Source organism: Lepisma saccharinum, chromosome 5 (genome assembly GCF_977018435.1).
Source record: "Lepisma saccharinum chromosome 5, izLepSacc3.1, whole genome shotgun sequence".
NCBI lineage: Eukaryota > Metazoa > Arthropoda > Insecta > Zygentoma > Lepismatidae > Lepisma > Lepisma saccharinum.
The window spans coordinates 89,819,883-89,847,639 of record NC_139233.1 but is presented as its reverse complement, the minus strand read 5'-3'; the positions used below and the strand labels follow the sequence as shown (position 1 = coordinate 89,847,639).

Genomic DNA, 27,757 nt, shown 5'->3' with positions numbered 1-27,757 from the left:
CCAACGGAAGCTAAAGATGATAATACTAAAGATGATTTTTATACAGAGTTAGAACAGGTCTTTGATAAATTTTCTCAGTATGATATGAAAATTCTGTTAGGTGACTGTAATGCACAGATTGGCAAAGAAGAGACATTTAAACCCACGATTGGTAAAGAAAGTCTTCATGAATTAAGTAATGATAATGGTATAAGATTGATTACTTTTGCAACCTCAAAGAATTTAATTGTGAAAAGTACCACTTTTAAACATAAAGATATCCATAAATATACCTGGTCTTCTCCAGATGGTAAAACTCATAATCAGATAGATCATATTCTCATTGATAAGAGAAGGCATACTAGTATAATTGACGTTCGTACACATAGAGGTGCTGACTGTGCCAGTGACCATTATTTAGTAATTGCTAAATTAAGACAAAGACTCTCAGTGATAAATCATAAGCAACAAAATCTAAAAGTTATAAAATTTGATACAGGAAAGTTTGCTGATGAAAGAATTAAGAAAGATTACCAAATTAAACTGTCAAATAGATTTGATGTTTTGCAGGATTTAAATGATGATGAAAATATAAATGAAACAGACGTAAATAAGAATTGGGAGCACATACGTAATGCAATAGAATCAGCAGCTAAAGAAAGTATAGGATACCATAAACCGAGAAAAAGTAAGCCATGGTTTGATAATGAATGTCATAATCTAATAGAAATAAGAAATCAGGCTAGACTTAGGTGGTTAAATAACTCTGATGATACAAATCTAAGCAATTATAATAGAATAAAGCGAGAAGTTAACCGCACGTTTAGAAGTAAAAAAAGAGATTACTTGAAAAGCAAAATTAACGAAATTGAAATAAACAACAAAAATAAAAATATCAGAGATTTATATAAAGGTGTAAATGAATTTAGAAAGGGGTGGCAACCTAAAGTAAACTTGATAAAAGATAAAGACGGTGATTTTCTAGCTGACCCAAGCGATATTCTAAATAGATGGAAGAACTACTTTAATGACCTTTTAAATGTCCATGTAGGAGATAAATCAGAAGTAAATGAAGTACACACAGCAGAACCTTTAGTTCCAGAACCTAACTTGACTGAAGTTAAAGATGCTATTAAAAGGCTAAAGAATAACAAAGCACCTGGCATTGATTTAATACCAGCTGAGTTAATTAAATATGGTGGAAATTCATTAATATGTCAAATTCATAAATTAATTTGTTTAATATGGAATAAAGAAGAAATCCCTCAACAGTGGAAAGAATCCATAATTGTTCCTGTGTTTAAAAAAGGTGATAAAATGAACTGCAGTAATTACCGTGGAATTTCTCTACTCTCAACAACATACAAAATATTGTCTAACATTCTTTTAACAAGACTAACCCCATATGCTAATGAAATTATAGGTGATTATCAATGTGGATTTAAACGTAACAGATCAACTACAGATCAAATTTTTCACATCAGACAGACACTTGAAAAAAAGTGGGAATATAATCAAAATGTCCATCAGCTATTCATTGATTTCAAAAAAGCATATGATTCGGTCAAAAGAGATAAATTATATAATATATTAGTAGAGTTTGGAATACCTAAGAAGCTTGTTAGTATGATAAAAATATGCACCAATGAAACAGAAAGTAAAATTCGTGTGGGTAATAATGTGTCTGACAAATTTACAATTCATGATGGGTTAAAACAAGGAGATGCATTATCTCCATTGCTCTTTAATTTTGCCTTAGAATATGCTGTAAGGAAGGTAAGAGAAACTAAAGAAGGACTAAAATTAAATGGTGTGACTCAGTTGTTAGCATATGCAGATGATGTAGACTTACTGGGGGATGATGTGAATACAATTAAGAATAATGCTAAAATATTTTTCAAAACTGCTAAAGAGATAGGTTTGGAAGTTAACAAAGAGAAAACTAAATATATGCTTACAGGGCGAAACCAACTGTTAGGTAATAATCAAAATCTAATTATTGATAACAACTCGTTTGAACCAGTTTCCAAATTCAAATACTTAGGAGTAATATTAACAAATGAAAATTCTATTAAAGAAGAAATAAAAAGTAGGCTCAATTCAGGAAATGCATGTTACTTCTCTCTTCATAAACTTTTATGTTCTCGTTTAATATCTAAGAAACTAAAAGTTAAAATATACAAAACAGTAATTTTGACTGTAGTATTATATGGGTGTGAAACTTGGTCCCTTACATTGAAAGAGGAACATAAATTGAGAGTATTTGAAAATAAGATCCTTAGGAAAATCTTTGGATCTAAAATGGATGAGGAGACAGGTGAGTGGAGAAGGTTACATAATTTAGAACTACATAATTTGTATTCATGTCCAGATATTATTAGAATAATTAAATCAAGAAGACTTAGGTGGGCAGGCCATGTGGCACGAATGGGAGAGGAAAGAGGAGTTTACAGGATTCTTGTTGGGAAACCAGATGGTAAGAGACCTGTAGGAAGGCCAAGACGAAGATGGAGGGACAACGTTGAGATGGACCTAAAGGAAATCGGTAGGGATGGGAAAGAGTATATAGATCTTGCTCAAGATAGGGACAGATGGAAGGCCTGTGTTGCTGCAGCCATGAACCTTCGGGTTTAAGAAGGCTAGAGAGTTAGTTAGTTAGTTAGTTAGTTCTTAGGGGGATGGTGGGGGGAGAATGATATACAAATTTATTCTACGAATGCTTACGTCATTGTGACAATGGAGTATATTTTGCAGACTAACGAGGATCTGGTGTCTAGACACAAGGCCAGTATAATGGTCTGTGAAGTTTGGGCTGTGTCCTATGTTTGTGATTGCCTTTCACAAATTTCGTCTTTACACACCTTTCATCCTTATCTATGTGATTACTCAAAAGTGGAAGAAAAGCGAAGTAAAATAAATAAATCAATTGGTCATTGTGTCCCTGCATTTTTCAATATTTCTTCCTAAACGAAAATTAATGTTTCACCAATGTAATGCATCAATATAGTCACGTGAATTATTATTTTCCGTCATCATAGTGTTCTTAATCATTCCTTAAAGCATAGACTTTAACGCTGTTGTCCTTAGTGTAAACGATCTTAACTGTGTGGAAGTTTTTATGTAGGCAAAAAAATGGTTAAGAGTAAATTGTTAGAAATTTAAAATATTATAACTCTGACGTGACGCATATTAACAGTTCTTAGTTCGCTGTCAAGGAACGATTTCTCCTAACTAAAAAGGATTCCGGCCTCCTTGGTAGAGTGGTTAACACAGCTTGCTTAAACACCGCCTTTGCATTGTGTTCATTCGGTGTACATTGTGACTGTCCCTTCATCAATTTCATCATTTTATCGCTCATCCTCATCATCGCGTTTAGCCAAAAGTGGCAGAAAAGCGAAGTAAAATAAACCAAATCAAACATAAATAAGAATCTGAAGGGAAAAATATTCCATTACCAAAAATAAAATATATAAATATAAAATATACAGAAATTACTTTGTTGACACAGCAGTTTTTTTGACAGTGTATAGCTGTCTTAGGGTAGTATGTTCGAATTAGCTGACCTCAAAATATACGAAGAGTGAACGATTAATGGAAATGGGGATGCACATTTCTATTACTTTAGTAAGCGTTGAGTCGTAAATCCTGTGGACACAGTGTGATTTTCGTGCAAGGAAGGGTTCCTGGGACATCAACTAGGTCGACGTTTACTTATAACATTACGAGGGTATGGATTTCTCTCAACAAGTGCAACAAATGTTTATGGTCATGGAAATTATTTATACAATTTGTTTGAGTAACGTCGTTTTCTACCTCTTGAAATTAATGGTGACTGGAGATGAAAAGACACACGTGGCAGATTGTAACGTGCTTTGAAGACAGAGGTCTTAAGTTCGAACCATGATTAAGGCATGTTTGCCCATCACATCCATGTTATCAATTGGTCAATCATTCTCATCGCCACGGATTAATCAAGAGGCAAAAAGGCAACGTAATATATCTTAAATAGAAAAAAATTACAGAAAAGGGACAAGCAAATGCACATATCGTGCCGAGTCGAGGTTGTGTGTTGCAAGACGGAAATGTGTAACTATTATCGCAAGAGCACGTTCAATTATATTAGGGCAGAACCATATATTACACAATACACGTGAAATTGTTGTAGGCTGACGTGAACTGTTAATCTTCCTAATATGACGGTATCAGAATGAGTACCATCATAATGTGAAAAATAAAATAATTTTATTACTTGAAATTTACGATTTGAGGTCGTATTTGGTGCTTTACATTAGTGGAAAATTAGTTTACCTTATTTTGGCTTTGTTATAACTGAGATACTATGTAAACTTCATACATATAAAACATTTTAATAAATCAGCGATGTAATTTGGGTTAGTGAAGTATCACGAAAATTGCTAAATTATGCATAATCACAAATATGTTTGGTTTCAATGGCTTTTATTTGCTCTTTCATTAGTATATGGGCGCAAACATGTATTTAAAATGTATTATTAGCATGTACTAACCATTTAAAATTAATTTTGGTTGATTTTCGATAAAAACTTACGATTTGCTAAAAAGTAGCGCCATGAAGAGTAATCCTAAACTTGGAAGTAATCCTAAACTTGTGAAACATAGCCAACTCAGTTAAAGGGAAAAATCTAAGTTGCGCATAAATAACCTTTTTCCCACCGAAATTGTAAAACTAAAAATAACTGAAAAAGGTGAAAATAAAATACATAATCATGTAATAGAATATTGTAACGTCTATTGTATTGTATTTAAATTATTTTACAAGCATTTTTATGCATGATATTTGTACAATTCAAAATTTGTAACTTGAAATGTATCCGCGAGTTTGTATTCTGTGAAAAAAGTGGTAACAGTGAGAGTTTGCATACACTGTTTCATCTTTAAGATCATCTTGGACTGACGAGACGTCACAAAATGTTTCGGAAAGTGAAATTTGAAGAATTTGATTAAAAAGGAAGATCCGTCGATATTTTAAAGCATATCAGCGCAGATAAGTATTATGTTTACTTTTAATAGTTGAAACTTCATCGCTAAAGGCGTAAAAGGTCCAAAGGACATATATTTGGTGACCGGCTGGAATCACATAAAATGGCAGCCATCTTCATTTTATAAGGAATCTACGAATAAATATTATACATGCATGTAGATACTTTAAATGAAAGGCCTATATCGTAAATGTACAAAAAGTGCTTAATTGGGATGTGGAAAGTGAATTGAACATATTATTTACATAATTCGTCTTGGTTTTCGCCGATTGATTATCGAACCTTTCTTGCCGAATTACGACGTACAAATCTGCGAAAGATCGGAAGCAATTCTTCTTAGAAACAATTTGACTTGAAGTAATAAAAGTAAAGATAAACCTGAAATATGCCAAAAGGTTGATGTAAAGCAATATTTATGCTTTATTGTACAAATATTTACTAAAGAATGTACAGAATTTATGTGTGAACTTGTCTAATTCATCGTTCAATTTTGTTTAAATATACAGTGCATTAATACTCGATTTTGGGTAATTTTCTTTGAGTACTAAAGGTGAATACATACTTGTGTCAGTAATTTAACATCACGGAAAATATATAAAATTGATCTTGTATTTTATCATGTAAAAGCTTGAAAATATTTTCTTTATTATTTTTAAATTTGAATACAATCCCGATCGCATCTTTTAGAAAGCCGAGGTAAAAAGGTCGTGGTAGATAGATTATGAGACTCAAGTTTAGTCTCAGTTACTATTAAAATAACTGAAGCTCATATTGTTTCTTGACTAATAAGGAGTCAATTATTTAAGTAGTAGATTTATGTATTTGTTTTGTTAATTAGTTTAAACACATTAACAATGACTGAAACTGTTGAGAGTAATATCACACTGGCGGACATTGTGGGGTTAATTAATGCACAAAATAAAGTGCAAGCAGAACAAAATAGTAAATTAGACACTGCTTTGCAGTTACAAAATAGTAAACTTGACACCCAAAATAGTGATATAAAGACTGCTTTGCAGGTGCAAGCAGATCAAAACAAAAAGGTGGACGCAGCTTTGCATGCATTAACAGAAGCAAACAAAGCTCATACCAAGGAGTTCAAAGATCTTAAAATTGACATAGGTCAATTTAGAAACGAATGCATGCTTAGGTATGAAAAAGTAGAGAAAGATTTGCATACGCTTGACACAAAAGTAAACGTTGAATTGGTATCGTTAGCGGAAGATGTTGATAATAAAATCGAGAGTGTGATAGACGATCTGTCAAGACAATTTGACAAGAAGCTAGAGAAATGTTACCAAGCTTGTGAAGAGAATGCAATGTCTTTGTGTAAAGTTAGTAAAAATTTAGGTCAGGTTCATAGTGCAATAGATCAATTACAGTTCAAAAAACCGTTAATGAATATGACAGTTAAGGGTGATCGCTATGACAAGTGTGATGTTGATTACGAATCAGATGTCGTGAAACACGTCAGTCAGTCATCCAAACTTACACCTGACGTAAATAATGATAGTGAAGAAGGTAAAAATGTACAATATGTTAAGTTTGCTCCAAAAAGTGACATGGTAAACGATGGTGCAGTTACTCATTTAAATGTCAACATTAGAAAGGCTATGTCTCTGATTGAGTCAAGTTTAACAACCATGGTCAATGATGTACTGACTCCTGTTACGGTTAGAACAAATTTGACATCGAAGAATGAAAATGTGAATTTAAAGCAAGATGTTTTTCGTGAGCTTAATGATAGGCAGGCTGATATAAAACATGAAAGCCATAAAGTTGTTACTCGACCTGATGATGGTTACGTTCAGCATGACTACAGTAAATGTAGACACCTTTCGGGTGCAGTTTCTGACACAGAAACTGATTGCAGCATCAACTCAGTTCATGATAGTACATGTGTAGAATATGGTCCGTATTGTAATACTAGACTAGCTAATAAGAGTAATAAGTTAAAGCATGACAGGTTAACTAGTAGGGTTGGACAGAATGTAAGCAATACTCCTCACATAACTCCTCCGACTAATGTTTCAAACGTTAAACTTTCGGAAGTTGATCCGTCGAATGAGACGTTTAAGGTTAGGTATAAGCCAGTAATTAAGCCGCAAGATTTGAGGCACTTTCCTCATTTCGATGGTGTTTCTTCAGATATAATACCATCAGAATTTTTAGAAAAGGTAGAGGAATACCTGGAAATTTACAATATTCATGAGAGTGAATATTTGAATTATTTACCTAAATTACTCACAGATTGTGCGCGTACCTGGTATATTGAAAATAAATTAAAGTTTAAGACTTATGCTGAGTTTAAGGCAGATTTCTTATCCCATTATCAAAATGATAGGTGGAAATCTGTAAATTTAACTAAAGTTCTAAATTCACCTTATGACAAAGACAGCAAGGAGAACTTATTGCAGTTTGTGAATAAGAATTACAAAAAATTGAAATCTATACAACCACATGCTGATGAAGCACATCTTATTGCTCAGTTATCTTCGTTGTTACCTTATAAAATAAGTGAACACTTGGTGGTGAATAATATTCATACACTGAGGCAAACATTGCAAGCGATAGAGAATTTTCAGTCTTTAAAAAATAATCCAATAAGGTATATGGATTCTAGTAAGTCTTATGGTAACCAAAAGAATAAATCTAAAGTAGCTAATGTGTCTATGTTTAAGGAACAAAGTGACCGAAGTATGTCTAACAGAAATGGGTTAAGAAATTTAAAGTGTAATAACAATGTGGGATCTGCTTGTAAATCCTATGCTAATGGTAGGACATGGGTAAGAAATGATCAGATTTCTAGAAATGTGAATTTGGGTTCGAGGCAGGAAAACTCTTAGATGCTCCTGATACAGGAGGTGTCTTGAGCATCAAAGCGGTTGAAAATCCTCCTTTTACCAAATCTCAGTATAATGCACGCTCAAGTGAAGTAAATAATAATCATCAGAGTGATTTAAGTGAATTCTTTCCTAAGTTAGGAGATCATCAATTACTTGGTGACAGTATGTTAGTTAGGTATGCCAAGAGTATTTTGGGTTACAAATGGAATATGAATGAATCTGCTTCCAGATTCATAGGTTTGTGTGTCTCGGGACAGACCATTGATGATCTGCATAGGCGTGTATCAAATGCTAAGAAACTCTCAGACAAAATATTGGTCATGATAGGTACCAATGATTTAATTAGGAAACGCAACTTCGAACAAATGCAAATGTCTTTCAGCAAACTCTTGAATTCATTGAAATCTAAATGTGCTGAAATTACGATACTATGTTTGCCACCTCTTCCTAAATATATGTCATCTCCTCATGAACAATTGTGGCAGACATGGAATAATTTCAATCTGTATTTGATGTCACTACACGACGAGTTTAATGTTAAAGTATACAATATAGCACCTTTATTCTTCTTGGAGAATGACCACATAGATAGCTCATTATTCCAGAAATTCCTTGGTCACCCTTCCAGAGGTAGAGTAGACATGATACATTGGAATTATGCAGGAATGACTAAGGTTAAACAATTTATGTATAGTATGGGTTTTGGTAATACACCTTGTACATCAAGTGATAAAGTGAGTAGAGATGTAAAAGTGCAAGCTACTGTGCACAATGTCAATGTTAGTCATTTTAGGGATGCAAACAGCATTGATAGTTATCCCGATGAGGATAACGTTTTGTCCTTGCGGGAAAACTAACAAGCGACCTTTGTTTTAAAGTGGGTGATGAAGGTCAAGTTAATAATCCCACTACTGATAACATTAATCTAGGGAAATGGGAAGAACTTTATAACAGTGATGGATATGGATCAAACGAAATTCCAACACCAATTAATGCTTTCGGCAGTAACACACTTACTGCAAAATTAAAAGTTCTAATTTTTGATAAATTTTATACTGCTCTCTGTGACACTGGCGCGGAAATTAGTCTGCTTTCTAATACTGTATGGAAAGAAATTAATATTAAGGCAAGTAGACCCAGACTCACACCTGCAGATAATGTGAGATTAGTAGATTTTTCTGGTAATAAGAAGACCAAAGTATTAGGTATGGTTAAACTGATCATTCAAATAAGTAAATTGCAATGTTACGTTCAGTTTTTGGTGGTTCACAATTTACAAGTGGATATCATTTTGGGATTAGATGTGTTATATGCGCTTCAAGCATCATTAAATTTTAAAAATCAAACAATAACATGTGGCTCCGATGAAGAACGCACTTTCGCGCGCTTCATGCCAATAATGGAAGATGGTAAAAATTTATGTTATTTTGAATGTTCTCATGTCAATAAATATAATGGCTTTGAGGAAAAATCCATTAAGTTTAAAGATTGTATGAATAGGGCTGATTTGCTAACAAACGAACAAAAAACATTGTTCATAGAGTTGCTACTCGAATATCAAGAAATATTTTCTAATAAGCCTGGTTTGTGTAACGATTACGTTCACAAAATGGTTTTAGATACAGATCTACCTATTGTAGGCAAAAATTATCCTATACCTTTTGCTTATAGAGATCAAGTACGCGAACAAATAAAAATCATGCTTGATTGGGATGTTATTGAGTTGTCTAATTCAGAATATCTGTCTCCACTTTTAGTAGTTCCTAAATCTGGGGGAGGTATCCGCTTATGTGTTGATCTCAAAAGAGTAAACCAGCATGTTAAGCTTATTCAAGTACATTCCATAAAAATACAAGACTTATTGGTAGAATTCCAAAATTGTAAATACTTCACTTCAGTGGATCTTTTGAATGCTTTTTGGCAAATAAATCTACATCCTGACAGCAGAAAGTATACTGCGTTTATGTTCGAGGGTATCCTATATCATTTTAAAAGAGTTGTATTTGGTTCAGTAAATGGTACAGCAGTATTCGTCGATGCTTTAAATCGTGTGCTTAAGGACTGTAGAGATTTCGTTGTAGTTTATGTTGACGATGTTATCATAAAGTCTCAAGATTTTGCATCTCACATAATGCATGTAAGAACAGTTCTTGAAAAATTGAAGCAGGCAGGCATGACTTTGAAACTGGAAAAATGTGAGTTTTGTAGACCGGAAATTAAATTTTTGGGTCACATTATTACTTCGCAGGGGTATAAGAAAGATCCTAAGTATGTTAATTCCATAATGAATTTGCCTGTGCCCAATTCAGTTAAGCAACTGCAAAAAATCTTAGGTTGTTTTAATTGGTTGAGCAAATACATAAAAAATTATGCCATCATAGCACAACCTATGTATGACTTGTTGAAGGCCGGTAAGAAATGGCATTGGAATGACCAAGCTTCTACAGCTTTTAAAACATTAAAAGATAAAGTTAGTGAACAAGTACTTTTATCTTTTCCTAACTTTTTACACACTTTTTATGTACAAACTGATGCATCAATAATAGGTGTTGCAGGATACTGCTATCAGCTGATTGATGGTAACATCAAACCTCTCGGTTTCGTGAGCAGATTACTCAGAAGTTATGAAAAATCATACACTTCTACAGAATTAGAGGTTTTAGCCATATTGTTTACTATTGATAAGTTCTGTTCTCTGTTAAAAGGCAGACATTTCATTATTATAACTGACCATAAAGCACTTACCTGGTTAGAAACGGCGCACACCTGGAATGCACGTTTAACTCGTTGGTTTGTACAATTACAACAGTACTCCTTCCATGTACAATACTGCAAAGGGTCGGAAAATATAATTGCTGATGTTCTAAATAGGACATTTCCGATGCAAGAAGATCTCTTGTATCATGTAAATTCTTTGCAATTTAAGGAAATATTAGAATCTTTCATTAATATAGATGATTTGATAATTGCTCAAGAAAAAGATGATGAATTGAAGGAAATTAGGCAATATATTTTGCACTCTTCAATTCTTAATGATAATCCAAGAAGTAGGACTTGGAGTCAACGTTATCTTCTTAGAGACAATATTTTGTGTGTTAGAGACTTTCATAATGTGCAAAAGATTAGAATTTGTGTTCCAACTACATTAGTAGGTTCAATTTTGAATAAATTTCATGACTTATCGGGACACTTTGGTGCTAGTCGTACACATTCTCAGATATATAGATACTTCCAGTGGAAAGGTATGAAGAAAGATGTACAACAATATGTAGCAGACTGTGATTTATGCATTCGTACTAAACCGAACAAGCATCCGTCTAAACATTTAGCCAAAGTACACATAACCGACAAGCCTGGGAAAATATTGTTCATTGATTTACAAGGTCCATTCACCATGGGTCCTAAACGTGAACGCTTCTTATTTACCATATTGGATGCAGCATCCAGGTATTTAGTGGCATATCCAGTGACAAACAGTAATGCTGTCACGGTACTGAACAAATTGTGTCATGTATATTTTGTACATCTGGGTATTCCAGAAAAAATAATTTCGGATAATGGACCACATTTTCGTTCATGTCTTTTTAATACTAAAATGAAAGAATATGGTGTCAAACTTATGTTTACTCCACCTTACCACCCTTCATCCAACATGGTTGAACGGTATCATTCGGAACTTAACCGTTTAATGAGAGTATTGTGCATCGATAACCATGCTAAATGGCCCCAGCAAGTATCCATGGCTTTGCATTGGTTAAACAATGCTATCTCTTCACAAACTGGTTTCGCTCCAATAGAATTAAGGTTAAATAAAGAACCTAACCTACAAGTAGGAAATGTCATGTATGATGATAGTACACCTCAGTCATGGAATGACAAACTGCTTATGGCTCAAATTAAAAGTCATGCAGCTAGATCTAATAAGTTAAACAAGTTGAATTGTAAGCAACTAGATAAAATATCAATTTCTTCTGGAAATCTTGTTTTTATTCGAAATAGACAAAGAGATATGGATGATAATCCAATTAAAAAATATTGTTTTCTGTATGAAGGTCCATACTTATGTATAAAAAACTTTGGTGACTCTCGTATATCTGCCCTACGTTGCAGTGATGGGATTCTTCAGGAAAACATTGCTATTGAACATGTAAAATTGTGGAAATGTTCCAAGGACAAGAAAATTTCTTGGTTGAACACTTTGCTAGATGCAGGTAGCACACATAAAGATGTGGTGCAACACATACTTGATCAAACAATGCAAGAAAAAAGTGATTTTTCTTCATCTGTCATTACAGATGTGTGCACAGTTTGTTCTTGAAACAAACTTACCATTAATGAGGTTGGCCTAAAATGGGTAGTACACCTCGTATAAAATATTAATGTGTTAAGTAACTCTTATAGTTATTCCATATTTTTTTTAATGGTTGGCCTATAAATGATCGTACTTTAAATACATTTTTATTAGAGTAATAATTTTGAATTTGTTGTTAGGGTTTACCTCATGGACAGTGAGATACTTATTAAAATGTAAGACAATTAAGTGCATCAATGTCACATTTTAGTAATAATTGTTGGTTGAACTATCTTGGAATACAGTTTCACATATTTTTGTCCAAATAACAAGTTACTCAAGTTTTATACTATGACACCCAGGGAATGGTACCAAAAATCCAAATGCTAATTTTAATGTGAATTATTTTGAGTAATTTGATTTCATAAACTGAATCAAATACTCACATCATGTTGCAAAAGGTAAGCAAAGTGATCCATGAGTTGATCCGAGCTTCTTGCACATGCTGACATGCCATAGAGCATGAAAACTTGGGGTAGGTTCACTTAAAAGGCAATAAGTAAGTCCTATAGTGCCACTCAAGAAACTTAATGTGAAAAGTGTGATAATGTGAATTTTAAGAATGTGAATATGTTTTATTAGCATAGAATTTTGGATGGTACGTTTTCTTCACAAGATGAAACCTTACTAAAGCAATATCTTTTTGTATGGTTGGGATAGTTGAGTAACACATTATTGGTACTGGGCAAACGAGTAGTATTGATACGTTAAGATTGAATCCAAGATATTTTTCTGATAATTGATAGTTCCTGGCTCTTTGATGTGTTGATTGCTTAAATTAGTAACATTCACATCTGGCAAATGGTGAAGTTCCTTCACATAGTAGTGCATACAGTTTTAACATTAAGTATACTCTAAAATACAGGTTTAAAATTTCAATTGAAAGTTTTCTCACGTCCACAGCAGTGTGAATTTCCTCTCAACAATGTTTTCGTTCATAATAACAAAGATGATAAATGAAACACATATGTTGGTAGTGTTGAGTCAAATATAATTTAAATATTTAGTGTACATGTATGTTACATAGTAAACAAGTAAACTTGTGACACAGAGAGAAGTTTGCTTAAGGCACTCTCAGGTTTACCAAAATAGAGACATGATAATTATAGCAACACAACAATACACACACTATGAGATAATTTTGTTTCTTACCAAATGTTGAATTGTCTTGTATGGTTACTATGTTCTTTTACCAATTTTTTGTATTTTCTTGGTAATAACAGATCTTACCTTGATCTCGTATGATGTTATAAGTTTAGAAAATTGTAATTTATAGTTTGGCGTGGGTAAGCCCATTGGGCGCCAGTATGACGGTATCAGAATGAGTACCATCATAATGTGAAAAATAAAATAATTTTATTACTTGAAATTTACGATTTGAGGTCGTATTTGGTGCTTTACATTAGTGGAAAATTAGTTTACCTTATTTTGGCTTTGTTATAACTGAGATACTATGTAAACTTCATACATATAAAACATTTTAATAAATCAGCGATGTAATTTGGGTTAGTGAAGTATCACGAAAATTGCTAAATTATGCATAATCACAAATATGTTTGGTTTCAATGGCTTTTATTTGCTCTTTCATTAGTATATGGGCGCAAACATGTATTTAAAATGTATTATTAGCATGTACTAACCATTTAAAATTAATTTTGGTTGATTTTCGATAAAAACTTACGATTTGCTAAAAAGTAGCGCCATGAAGAGTAATCCTAAACTTGGAAGTAATCCTAAACTTGTGAAACATAGCCAACTCAGTTAAAGGGAAAAATCTAAGTTGCGCATAAATAACCTTTTTCCCACCGAAATTGTAAAACTAAAAATAACTGAAAAAGGTGAAAATAAAATACATAATCATGTAATAGAATATTGTAACGTCTATTGTATTGTATTTAAATTATTTTACAAGCATTTTTATGCATGATATTTGTACAATTCAAAATTTGTAACTTGAAATGTATCCGCGAGTTTGTATTCTGTGAAAAAAGTGGTAACAGTGAGAGTTTGCATACACTGTTTCATCTTTAAGATCATCTTGGACTGACGAGACGTCACAAAATGTTTCGGAAAGTGAAATTTGAAGAATTTGATTAAAAAGGAAGATCCGTCGATATTTTAAAGCATATCAGCGCAGATAAGTATTATGTTTACTTTTAATAGTTGAAACTTCATCGCTAAAGGCGTAAAAGGTCCAAAGGACATATATTTGGTGACCGGCTGGAATCACATAAAATGGCAGCCATCTTCATTTTATAAGGAATCTACGAATAAATATTATACATGCATGTAGATACTTTAAATGAAAGGCCTATATCGTAAATGTACAAAAAGTGCTTAATTGGGATGTGGAAAGTGAATTGAACATATTATTTACATAATTCGTCTTGGTTTTCGCCGATTGATTATCGAACCTTTCTTGCCGAATTACGACGTACAAATCTGCGAAAGATCGGAAGCAATTCTTCTTAGAAACAATTTGACTTGAAGTAATAAAAGTAAAGATAAACCTGAAATATGCCAAAAGGTTGATGTAAAGCAATATTTATGCTTTATTGTACAAATATTTACTAAAGAATGTACAGAATTTATGTGTGAACTTGTCTAATTCATCGTTCAATTTTGTTTAAATATACAGTGCATTAATACTCGATTTTGGGTAATTTTCTTTGAGTACTAAAGGTGAATACATACTTGTGTCAGTAATTTAACATCACGGAAAATATATAAAATTGATCTTGTATTTTATCATGTAAAAGCTTGAAAATATTTTCTTTATTATTTTTAAATTTGAATACAATCCCGATCGCATCTTTTAGAAAGCCGAGGTAAAAAGGTCGTGGTACTAAACTCTTAAAATACTCTAATATCAGGTTTTTTGTTCCACTTATTATTTCAATTTTGAGCGTCTTCATGACCGAGTGCTTTGCATACTGTTCTATGAAACCGGAGACCCTATGTTCGATTGATTGATTTGCTTTATTTTACTTCACTTCTTGTGCCACTTTTGGCTAAGTTGCAAATATGGGGGAGGCCTCCCCGATGGTGCAGTTGTAGCATCGTTGCCTTGTGAACAAGGGTTCCCGGGTTCGATACCCGGTGGAGGCACATAGTGGTTCGGATATCACTTTAAACTGTAGGTCCAGTCCCGATTAACCTTACTGTGCATAAAGTGGACTTCAAACACAAACTCAATCAAATATGGGGATGAGTGATGATATGATGAAATTGATGAATGGACACTCACAAATCCATGCCCAGGCCAGGATTCGAATGCGGGACGCCTGGCGTCGTAGCGTGATGTGATAACCACTCTGCCACTGGGACCGGAATCTATTTTCGAAGCGTGGGTAATATTTAAGAGCTTATTGTGTTCGTTCATTTTTTCTGGTCACTCCAACTATGGTCCAACATTCATTCTTATCGTTGAAAGTAAACAAGAGGGATATAATATGGTCGTAAAAATAGCGAAGTTACCACATATGCCTATCACGTGCCGAAAGAAACTACCTTCTTTGCTCGTTTTCTTTTTATATTTGTTTTAGAGCTAATGACAAGAGAGAAAAGAAACAAAAAAATTAACAACCTATTTTCATTCATGAAGGAAATAAATCGCCAGCTCAGAACCTGATTTCTTGAAAGCTCAAAATGGACAACAAATATTTCTTCCGAGGCCGAATGACCACAGAAAGAAACGCTGTGCTAATTCCTTGATGACTCATGGTTAACATTGCCCTTCTGTGTGGTGTTCACGACTGACAACTGTGCAGCTCTTCCTTATCTTGCATAGAGTTTCGGCATTGACGCTGGAGTGTTTCCAATTCAATATCGGTTTTTGTTTGTTGCTTCCAATCTAACTGAGAGGAGGGAGACCTTTTTTTAAAGTTCACCAGTGTACTATTGATGATGTACGATGCGTGACATTTTTTGAAGTCTAATTATCCTGGAACTTATGCAAAACTCAAAGTTTTGATTGAATTGTAGAAAAACTTTATTTTGTGATTACGAGGGTTGCTGAAAAAGTTTCTGCAAACTACCCCCAACAGTGGCGCTAATGTTCCGCTATTATAAAAATTGGAAGAATAGACCTTTCTTATGTTTAAATTATCTTTGATTGTTTATTTAAGCCTATTTGTTTCTTTTTCACAGCAGTTTGAAGTAGTAATTTCGTGTGAGAAATGGAAAGTTCTCGTGAACACTTTTGAGCAATGATTTTTTATTTCATTTCAAATGTAGTTTAACACCGAAACAATGCATCGAGCGACTTCATTTGGCTTTTGGGGATGAAGCACCATCTAATAGGACTGTGCACAATTGGTTTTACGAATTCCAGCGTGGTCGCACATTTCTCAGCGATGAATTTTGTGAAGGTCGTCCATCCACGTCTGTTGTTGCCAGTAATTTTGATGCTGTGCGTAGAATGATTGAGAGAGATCGGCATGTGACATACCATGAGATTCAGGCATCCTTGAACATTGACATGAAAGCAATACATACGATTTTGCATGGTCATCTGAACATACGGAAACTTTCAAGCCGTTGGATTCCACACAACTTGACCGAAGCTCAAAAACAGGCTCGTCTAAATTGGTGTAAAGAAATGCTCAAAAAATTCAACCAAGGCAAGTCAATTTGGTGTACTACATCGTTACAGGGAACGAAACTTGGATCTATTCATACAAACACGAAACTAAACAGCAATCCAATGTTTGGGTGTTTCAAAGTGAGCCAAAACCAACAAAAGTTGGTCGTTCGAGGAGTGCTGTCAAGCAAATGATTGATTGTTTCTTCGGTTATACTGAACATGTGGCAACAATAGCTTTAGAAGATCGAAGGACTGTAAATGCTGAGTGGTATACAACAATTTGTTTGCCAGAGGTCATCAATGAATTGCGTAAAACAAACCCAAATCGTCACATTATTCTTCACCACGACAATGCCAGTTTCCACTCAGCACACCAAACTGTCGATTTTTTGTCCAGTAAAAATGTCGAATTAATGACTCATTGTCCGTAGTCACCTGATTTATCACCTAATGACTTCTTTTTGTTAACACACATGAAAAATAAGATGCGTGGTGAGCGATTTGTGTCGCCTGCAGCAGCTGTTGAAGCATTAAAAATTGGCTTGAGCATATGCAAAAGTATATCGATCTTAAGGGAGAATACTTTGAAAACAATAAAGCCATTCCCAGAATTTCATGTTTTTTTTTCATATTGATTGCAGAAATTTTTCCAGCAGCCCTCGTACATTACAGGTATTTTTATATTCTGATGTAATATTTTAAAGCAAAACTATGGTAAATTGGTGCTTACAATTGGAGTGGAATATTCACCAACTGATATTTACCAATATTCTGAGCAAGTTTTAGTTGTTACAATTTTCAAGTATCAGTAGGAATCAGTATGAGTATTGATTCAGAGTGGTATGGCTCCGCCCTAGAGCTAGGAGGAGCAATTGTGGTGATGGAAAGAGAATGGTACGAGAGGAAGTTTGAAGACCTAAAAGAAAATGGATATGAGGAGATTTGTGGAACAGGAGAAGAACAGACTATAAAAGAAAGAATCATAAAAGACTGTAGGAGGAGTGGTTTCAAGAAATGCATAAAGGAGACAGGAAGACTACCAAGTTTGAAGGCTTTCCAAAGATACACAAAGAGGAGATAAAGTTAAGACCAGTAATGAACTGCAGAAACAATATTTTGGAACCCTTAGAAAAGAAATTAAAGAAAGTTATTGACGTGTTAGTAACACAGCAAGAAAGCAGAGCAGTTAAGAACAGTGAACAAGTAGTAGACCTCATAAAAGGACTTAAGTTAAATGAGATGAAGACGACAATGTTTAGCTTAGACGTGAAAAGTATGTTCCCGAGCATCACTGTATTCCCAAAATGAGAAGAATGTTATTGCTGCAACTCTAATGACTGCCTTGTACTGTTCTGCAGCGCTATTCGGATTACAAGTGATGTTTATATCATAGGGGTCCAATGGACCCACCTTGGGTCTTCAAGTCACTCTTTTGTTCTTACTACTATTACTAACAAATAAAAATAAGTACATAGTTGAGACTGACAGTGAAGAAGGTCAATAACATGAACATATTTGGCACAAAGAACAAAAGAACTTTATTCTACGAATGCTTACCATTTGGAATAACGGTTACAGTATAATGGGAGATAAAATAATGTTAATGAGTGAAGGACTAAATATAGGTTCCAGTCTAAGCCCAGCATTGGCTGAATTGGTTATGAATGAATGGGAAAAGAAAGTGATAGAAAAAGGAGGTGACAAAATAATTCTGTTTTGCAGATATGTGGACGATTGTTTTGGCATATGGAAGGGAACGAAGAGGCAGCTTGACATTTTTGCCAAAGAAATACAAGATGAAGAAAGAGGGATATTATTGGAACTTGAAATAGAAGAAGAAGACAAGTTAAGCTATCTAGATAAATTGATGAAAAGGAAGAGAGGACAAGAAATTGAAACCGCTTGGCATCAGAAGAAGTGTGCAGCAGGGGTATTCTGCCACAAAAGAAGTGATGTAAGTGAGGTGACAAAAATAAAATTTTATAAAGAATATGGAGGACAGAATCAAGAAAATATGCATGAAAGAATGTGAAAAAGAAGGCAAAATAAATAGCCTATGGAAACAGCTGGAAAAGAATGGCTATGAGAAGCAGGATAGCCTGGACATAAACAGAAGAAGGAAGAAAACGGGCAGGGAAGAATTGGAAGAGAAAGAAAAAGAGGAAGAGAAAGAAAAAGAGGAGGTTTGGAATAAGGAGTATGGGGAAGACCACAGAAAAGATATGCAAAGTGCTTAGGAAAGCGGGAATTAAAACTTACAGGAAGGGAGGGAGAAGCATCTGAGGAATAGCGAGGAATGCAAACAAGAAAAAGGAAAACAGAGAAGAGGAAGAGGAAGGGATTATCTACGAAGTGAAATGTAAAGAATGTCAGTGTGTGTACATAGGAGAAACGAAAAAAAGGCTGAAAGACAGGTTGAAACAACATAGGGATGATGTACGACTTAAGAGAGAGAGAGAAATGCAATATTTAAACACACGAAAGAAAAAGGACATGACATAGAGTGGGATGAGGCTAAGCAGATAGGAAGGGAGAAGAGAATGCTAGTGAGAAAATGGAAGGAAGCCAAGGAAATAGAGAAGAAAGGTGAAGAAGACACAATGAACTGGAATGGGGGACTGAAGTTAAACAAAGAATGGAAGAAGATGTTAGAAAGAGTGGAAAGGACAAGAGAGAAAGAGGAGAGGAGAAGGAAGAAAAATGAAGGGAAAAGAGCGTGAGATTAAAAGTCCAACCACATTCTATATGAAAGTAATTGTAAATACGGAGAAACTAGTACTCACTTTTATCCGCGAAGCTGTTTTTTCTGCTTTTTCGATTAATTTCAGTGGCCACTGCCACCATCCTCGTTGGAACTTGCTGCGCTGTTGCTTGGCGTGCAACATGGCTACACTGAATCACAACTTTCCACTTGGTGCAGTAAGGCAGAAATACAGGTCAGACACCCTAACCTACCACAATCAACCCATCCACAAGCAACCCAGCCACAACCAACCCCCAGCGACCAATATAAATGGTTTGCCTTCCCCTACCATCCCACCACTTCCAACCGCATAGCCAAAGCCCTTCTCCCATTTGGCATCAAAGTAGCGCACAAACCCAACTCCAAAATAACTGATAAACTGAACAAGCACAAACGGTACTTCCTCTCCCCCCTTGACAACCCAGGTGTATATGATGCAGAGTGTGAATGCAAGGCTCATTACATCGGCAGGTCCATCAGATCTGTCAATGAAAGAATCCAACAACACCTAGCAGATGCGAAAAAAGCCCAACCCACTACTGGTCTTGCTAGACATATCAAATACAATAGCCATAAAATTCAAAAGGTTCGAGTCAAACACACTGCCCACACGCTCATAGACACCAAAATCAAGGAAACGCACGCCATAATGCACTTCCCGCACGAACTAAACATCGATAGCGGGCAAGCGCACCATACTTGGATTCCACTACTGCAGCAGTTATCGCCCGGAAATAGCAGACGACGCACCAAGATGCACAGCGCACCTAACGGCAGCCAGAGAACTACGAACAAAAGACGCACGCCAAGCAACAGCGCAGCAAGTTCCAACGAGGATGGTGGCAGTGGCCACTGAAATTAATCGAAAAAGCAGAAAAAACAGCTTCGCGGATAAAAGTGAGTACTAGTTTCTCCGTATTTATATACTACCGCGTCTCTCTTTTCCCAATCATGAATACAGAACCTTCGCGTGTGAAGGAATTACGGGAATACGAACGGAACGAACGTAAGTTACTTGTGCGTCGTTTGGACGTAATTTTCTTGAAAGCGTGCAAACGGTGCGATGTTTTTCCCAAGTTCATCCAGTGGAAAGTGCAAAATAGCAGCTACAGAATGAAGAACGTTATCCATATTTCACAAAAACGTGCGCTTTCCGCCGTTATTTCCGACAAACATGCTGAAATTCGCCGACTGTCTCACACGTGCGAACGACAAAGAAATAGACTGGAAACCACGCTACCACCCGCTAAGTGGGAGCATGCAAAGAATAACATCGAATACATGCTGCAAATCTTGGAAAACCAAAAAACTAGGTCTTTACGCAACAAACTTCACCACTTGGGAGGAACGTGGCCGAGTGCGAATGCAATCAACCCAGATGACGGACATGGAAAAAACATAATAAATCTGTCAAATCTCTCAATCCCCAACAAATTCAAAGAACTCCTTGCCTACGGCGATAAGTTTAATGTACAAAACAGTAAGCCACCCACCCTCGACCTCATATGTGCGGCAGAAAAAGCAGCTTGTTTTGCTCCCAAACCCCAAGATTCAGAAAACATCAGAACGTCAGCAGCCGGAATTTTTCAAAAAGTTATGACCAACAGTGAAACCAGGAAACCTAATCCAGTGCACCAAGAAATCTCTTCTGTCCTCTCCGATTTTGGCAAATGGCTGAACACCAATGATGTTTGGTGTCTAAAGTCTGACAAAACAAACCATTTCGTAATCATGCACAAAGGTGATTACTCCACAAAAGTGATAGACAAACTAAACAGTGACTCGTACAGTGTCATCAAAAAAGACCCCACAGACAAGTACAATAGAATTGTGAAAAATGCAGTGAAAACTAGTGCCATACTTAGTGAACAAGACCACAAATTCCTCCTCAATCCCCACCCTTCACCTGCCATTGCCTATGGCATTCCTAAAACTCATAAACCTGGAATCCCCATGCGACTTATAATAGCTGGCTTCAATTACCCCACAGTTCACCTAACAAACTGGCTAAAAAACAAAATATCTCATTTCAACCACAAACTTACATACGTGTTCCGCAACAGTGCCGATGCTAAAAATCTGGTAACTTCAATAGTGCAAGCTGACAGTGCAAAATTAGCCAGCATTGATATAGTAGATATGTACAGTTCAATCCCCATAGACCTAGCACTGCGTTCGGTGGAAAGATGGCTGACAAAGAACAGAATCCCGGCCCTAGAGGTACAAGAGATAACCAGACTATTGGAAGTTTGTCTAAAACACAATTACTTTCAGTTTGAAGATAAGTTCTACAACCAATCCGAGGGCCTTGCGATGGGCAACCCGCTATCAGCTCCTTTAGCCAACATCGTCATGCACCTGGCTGAAAAAGAGATACTCCATACTCCAGAACTACAACACATCCGATATGGAAGGTACGCGGACGACACAATAGTTGTATACAAAAAGGCAGAAGAACTCAACCTCCTAGTGAACAAACTAAATAGCATCCACCCCAGGCTCAACTTCACCGTAGAACATGAAAAACTTGGTAAAATCAACTTCCTGGACATCACCATCAGCCGTGCACTTAACAAATTCACAACCACCGTCTACAGAAAACCGGATGCAGGCAACCAGTACATACATGCTCTCTCTAGCCATCCCCCTAAGCAAAAAGCCAATGTGTGGCTAAACTTTTATCGAAGAGCCTTCTCCTACTGTGGCAAAGAAGAGGATCTACGAGAGGAGATAGCCACCATCACACAAATAGCCCTGAAACATGGCTACACTGAATCACAACTTTCCACTTGGTGCAGTAAGGCAGAAATACAGGTCAGACACCCTAACCTACCACAATCAACCCATCCACAAGCAACCCAGCCACAACCAACCCCCAGCGACCAATATAAATGGTTTGCCTTCCCCTACCATCCCACCACTTCCAACCGCATAGCCAAAGCCCTTCTCCCATTTGGCATCAAAGTAGCGCACAAACCCAACTCCAAAATAACTGATAAACTGAACAAGCACAAACGGTACTTCCTCTCCCCCCTTGACAACCCAGGTGTATATGATGCAGAGTGTGAATGCAAGGCTCATTACATCGGCAGGTCCATCAGATCTGTCAATGAAAGAATCCAACAACACCTAGCAGATGCGAAAAAAGCCCAACCCACTACTGGTCTTGCTAGACATATCAAATACAATAGCCATAAAATTCAAAAGGTTCGAGTCAAACACACTGCCCACACGCTCATAGACACCAAAATCAAGGAAACGCACGCCATAATGCACTTCCCGCACGAACTAAACATCGATAGCGGGCAAGCGCACCATACTTGGATTCCACTACTGCAGCAGTTATCGCCCGGAAATAGCAGACGACGCACCAAGATGCACAGCGCACCTAACGGCAGCCAGAGAACTACGAACAAAAGACGCACGCCAAGCAACAGCGCAGCAAGTTCCAACGAGGATGGTGGCAGTGGCCACTGAAATTAATCGAAAAAGCAGAAAAAACAGCTTCGCGGATAAAAGTGAGTACTAGTTTCTCCGTATTTATATACTACCGCGTCTCTCTTTTCCCAATCATGAAAAGTAATTGTGTTTAGCCTTTTAGGTGAAAGTAAAGTTGACAAGTGAAAGTCAGCTGCTAGAAAGTTCCAAACAACTTTCTAAATAGTCTGGAGGGAGTAATGTTTGTGTATATATAATACCCTGTTTTTGTATCTTGTTACTTTTGTACTTGATACAGAGTCTGAAGAAGACCTTGCTAGAAGGTTGAAACGTTACGTTTAGTTTATGTTTTTAATAAAATAAATTACTGCCTTGGTCAGCATATTTAGTTTTTCATAATCATGGAAACAAGGCTTAATGGTGTTATCCTAGAAATAAATGTACACCTTCTGTAAACCAATACGTGTGGCTCTACCTTCACATTCTCGTATGTGGGTTCGTAGCACAGTGCAATGTGCACAGAGAACTTTACCTTACATTACATTATGCAAAACTGTACCTCATTCCCTTAAGAAATGAAAAACTTTATAATGTCCGCACAGCTTACCTTCCTTGGTTCTGCATCTGCGTAAAATGACTTTGCTGATAGGTTTCTAGTTCATCTGTCAATTGCTGGACTCTACGCTGTAGATTCCTTACTTCCTCAGCCAGCCTCTCTTTATCCCCTGCCAGTTTTTCACGTGATTCTCTCTCTGCATTGAAATCTGTTTGGTACAACTCAACCTTAAAACACACAAAGAAGCAATAAATGGTATTGTATTATACAAACTGTATTATACACACATCCTTAAAATTTACGAAAATGATTACGTAGGAAACACATTGTGGTGAATGACACATCAAAATTTGTTCACAAAAACTGAGTACATTTTGGGTTCAAAGCAGACATAATGACATTTTGATGTTAAAATGGGCTCAACTAGGCTGAGCCGATAACAATATCGATGTATCAGTATCGGAAAGTATCGGTTAAATTTTATTCAATGATACCTGCCAATAGTTTTGGGGGCCGTTTACTCATTGTACCCCCTTGAGAATTACGTTGAAATTTGTATTAATAGACAGATTTTGTTGTTTTACGTAATATAAAATTAGTTCCAGCATGCGGAAAACACAAATAACGGAGATATCTAATCATAAAGTATGACCCGCGTAAGCAAAAACATGTCATTTCGGAGTGATTTCGACACTTCTTGTTAATAAAACCCTTTGTATGCAAACTGAAATAGCGAAAGAACACCAAACCAAACCTAGCAATCCTAACCTAACTACGTAAAATTATAGTTGCTGTTGTGGAATGTCGTTTTGGGCATTAGATTGAATTGCACAAAGCCCTCGGGCTGTTCTTCATGGTAAAGTAACATGCTAAGGTAACAGACATACTTAAGTTCACAATAACACATTTCCGCGAGCTAAAATCAACTGAAAACGTTCATAAACAGCAAAATCTTCATATACCATGTCAAATATTTCACTTTCTCTAGGGGGTACAGAGGGTCGAGGATATCTACTTTTCCAGCATTTTGGTCTTGTGTGGATCCACAAAATTGAGCCAAACTCTGGATACCTACTTTTCCAGCATTTTGGTCTTGTGTGGACCCACATAATTGAGCCAAACTCTGATATATTGATGTTTACAATTGGAATGCAATAGTTGAACATTAACCTTTCAATATGTTGAACTAAATATTACAATTTTCAGGCATTGGTATTGGTGAGAATCAGTAAGAGTATCGGCATCTGTATGGGTAGAGATTCAAAGTAGTATCGGCTCAGCTCCAGTTATTAGAGGAAATAAAAATTTCCTTTAGTAACACACTTCTAACCTTCACTTACGTGAAAAGCAAAGAAGTAAAAATCTTAAAATCCTCTGGCTTCATGGTGTCTGACAGTACAGAACCCCGTGATCCAAATGAATGTTGGATAGAGGGCTTCAAACAGTTGTTATATAGTTATAGAAATGTTGTACTCTATAGATGTTAGGATATTGAATTCCAAAATTATATTAATTTCCTGATTAAGTCTTGTTTTCATGATGTGAAGTAAATGTGATACAAATTTCCTCCAAATGTTGTGCCATATGCCTTATATGTAGGCAAAGTTACCTTTTTACAGTTGCAATAAAAATAAAAAACATTAACCCTTAAAACCCCCAAGCACACAGAAACAACCATGGTGGGTTCACTGGACCCCTAATTGCTTTCTATGGTTTAGAGATCAAATTGTTCTTTATTTATGCAACATTCGATTGTAACTTCAAAAAACTTTGCCTAAACAAAAAATATGTAATATTTCTATAACATAAAACTGTTGTTTTAAGTAATTTTACGGGCAATTGAAATATTCTTCTGTCATAATGTAATGACAGTTCTGTATGATACTACGTAGTTTGTATTCCATATAGATTTGTCATTTTGCACGCACTTTCCCTGACACTTATAAGTTAACCTTGTGGTTTGGAATTTCAATTGAAGAGGGAAAAAATAATTTCTTTCAGGATGAACTATATTTTATGAAAAGTAATTAAAAATTAACTTACTGCTTACATAGTTTTCAATTGCAGTACTCAATCGTAAAGGTATTATTGTAAGATATTTCTAATACATACTTCAATTATAACATTTTCTAATGTTATTACATTTTACATTATATATTTTTTCTTATATCGTTGAACATTACTGTACTTCTCTCTCTCTCTCCCTCTTTTATTGATACAGATTATATTTTACAGCAAGTATTACTTCAAGGCAAACTTTTATTCACAGCCAACACAAATGAGTTTTCAGTAGAATATTTAGTACACACATTTCTGTTGGAATTTTCACAGGTTTGTGTGTTTATGTCTTCTTGCTCCTTTTCATGGACACAAGAAACATATTTTTTGACAGGTCCTTGCTTACTTCAAGAATTATTCCCGGTCATTACATCAGATTGGTACAAAAACCTTTCTCGGGGCAGTTAGATATTCTTTGCTGGAGATGTGCAAGCATCAAAGTGTGGCCCAGTTATCTCAAAAACTTCTGTTTGGGTTAGAGTTTTCCCAATTCGGTTTGAAAGTAACCTCACAGATACTTGATTTGTATGCTGATCAATTTTCTGAACCATGTCATTACCAAAACACAGTTGAAAGTAGTCTTGTTGACTATCAACTATTTTCAACGAAGGTAATAAAACTTTGTTCAGTTTTGATTTTGTAATGTTGAAACTCTCTGTTTTAGTAAATGGGGGAAATGTTTTTTATTATTATTCTTCATCTGTAGTTAGGTAAAGAGTACTGCTTCATGACCTTGTGTACTGTTCACCAATCTCACAATCACTCTCCTCTGAGTAAGCCACACTGTCATGATCAACTTCACCCTCATTTGAATAAAAGTTTACGTCCTCAGCACTGATTTCCCCCAAATCAGTATCATCATCACTAAAACTAACATCACTAACTAATAATGGTCTAGTAATAGCTGAATGTGTTTTAAATACATACAGCGTGTTCCGTTCAAACCTCCCACATTTCAATTCATCATTGCTAAAAGGTTATGAAACCTAATGGAATGCGAGATGTACTAGACGAAAGAGAAACTGAAATAATTTTATTGAAAGACCTTGAAGTTCACCGTTCTCTCACTATGCAGCACCACAATCGCATAAAGCACAATGGCGACTCTGCAGCAGCGTGCACAATCTGTATTCTGCTTTGCAGAAACCAAATCAATCATTACAGTGCAAAGAAATTACCGGAGAGAATATGTATTGTAAGGGACACATGAGCAATATTTCGTAAGATAAGCTGCATTAAACAGAAGGCTGCTTCGTGAATAGCAATGCACAGTGGTGTGCCCAAGGGGGGGGGGGGTTGGTGAGGATCATACCCCTCCCCCTTGGCCCAGTATTCCTAAAAAAAAATGTTGTAGGCAGGAAAAGATGGAAAAATTAGGGCTGACTACTAAAGAAAAAGTATACTTAAACCTCTCACTTTCAAAAATCCTGGGCACGCCACTGGCCCTGCACAGCAGTTGCACATTACTTATCTCTTGTGAGAGGAGATTAGCGACTTTTTTCACTTGTTCCTTAACCAATACGGATAACCGGGATTGGCAAATTATTCTTACTCTTCTCCCGGCAAACAAAGAAAAGTTTTCCAAGCAAGTTTCCCCCCACTCTCTCTCCTTCCCCCTTCTACTAGGAATGATTGCGGAGATAAAGAAATGGGAATATAGTGATTGAGCCATGTTCTCAATTGTCCACATACATTTTTTGAGGGGGTGGCACACCAAAGACACCCGAATCACGCTTTTAGAATGTGTCAAAATGCTAGAGAAAGCAGCATTTAATGACTACTGTTTTGACAATAGTTCACTTGTTTCTCCAATCGTAAGGCAGGAATTCAAGGTCGCATGGTGATTGAATAGGCTGCTAGAAAAGCAAGGAAGAGGGGTAGGGAGAGGTTGACTGGCATACGGGACAGGCTTCTGGCAAATTTTGTCATCGGTGGGGTTTGGAAAACGTATAAAGCAGGGAAACGAGAGTTACAGTAAACGTAAGATCGAGATAAATGTCCTAATGTTCAACATAGTTTTTTGCAGGGAATTGGCTGATGGGTCAAGCAGGTAAACCTTGCTTGTACCCCTTTCATCCCCCGGCACCTTCAATGTCTATTTCTCTTGAATTTGTGAATTTACAATAACGATTTAGAACAGATTAGTGCATTACAGCAAACTTTCGTGTATATGTAGCACTCCT

The 27,757-nt window shown here is 35.9% G+C and overlaps 1 protein-coding gene across 5 annotated transcripts in view; it reads right to left on the bottom strand.

The window, feature by feature from the left end:
• Positions 1 to 27,757, bottom strand: part of LOC145987938 (optineurin-like) — a 125,869-nt gene that overhangs the window by 35,348 nt on the left and 62,764 nt on the right. For all 5 annotated transcript variants that reach the window (XM_083122768.1, XM_083122769.1, XM_083122771.1 and 2 more), the window contains exon 13: positions 23,568 to 23,743. In XM_083122768.1, the coding sequence (XP_082978894.1) occupies positions 23,568 to 23,743 (176 nt within the window). The remainder of the gene's footprint in view (positions 1 to 23,567; positions 23,744 to 27,757) is intronic.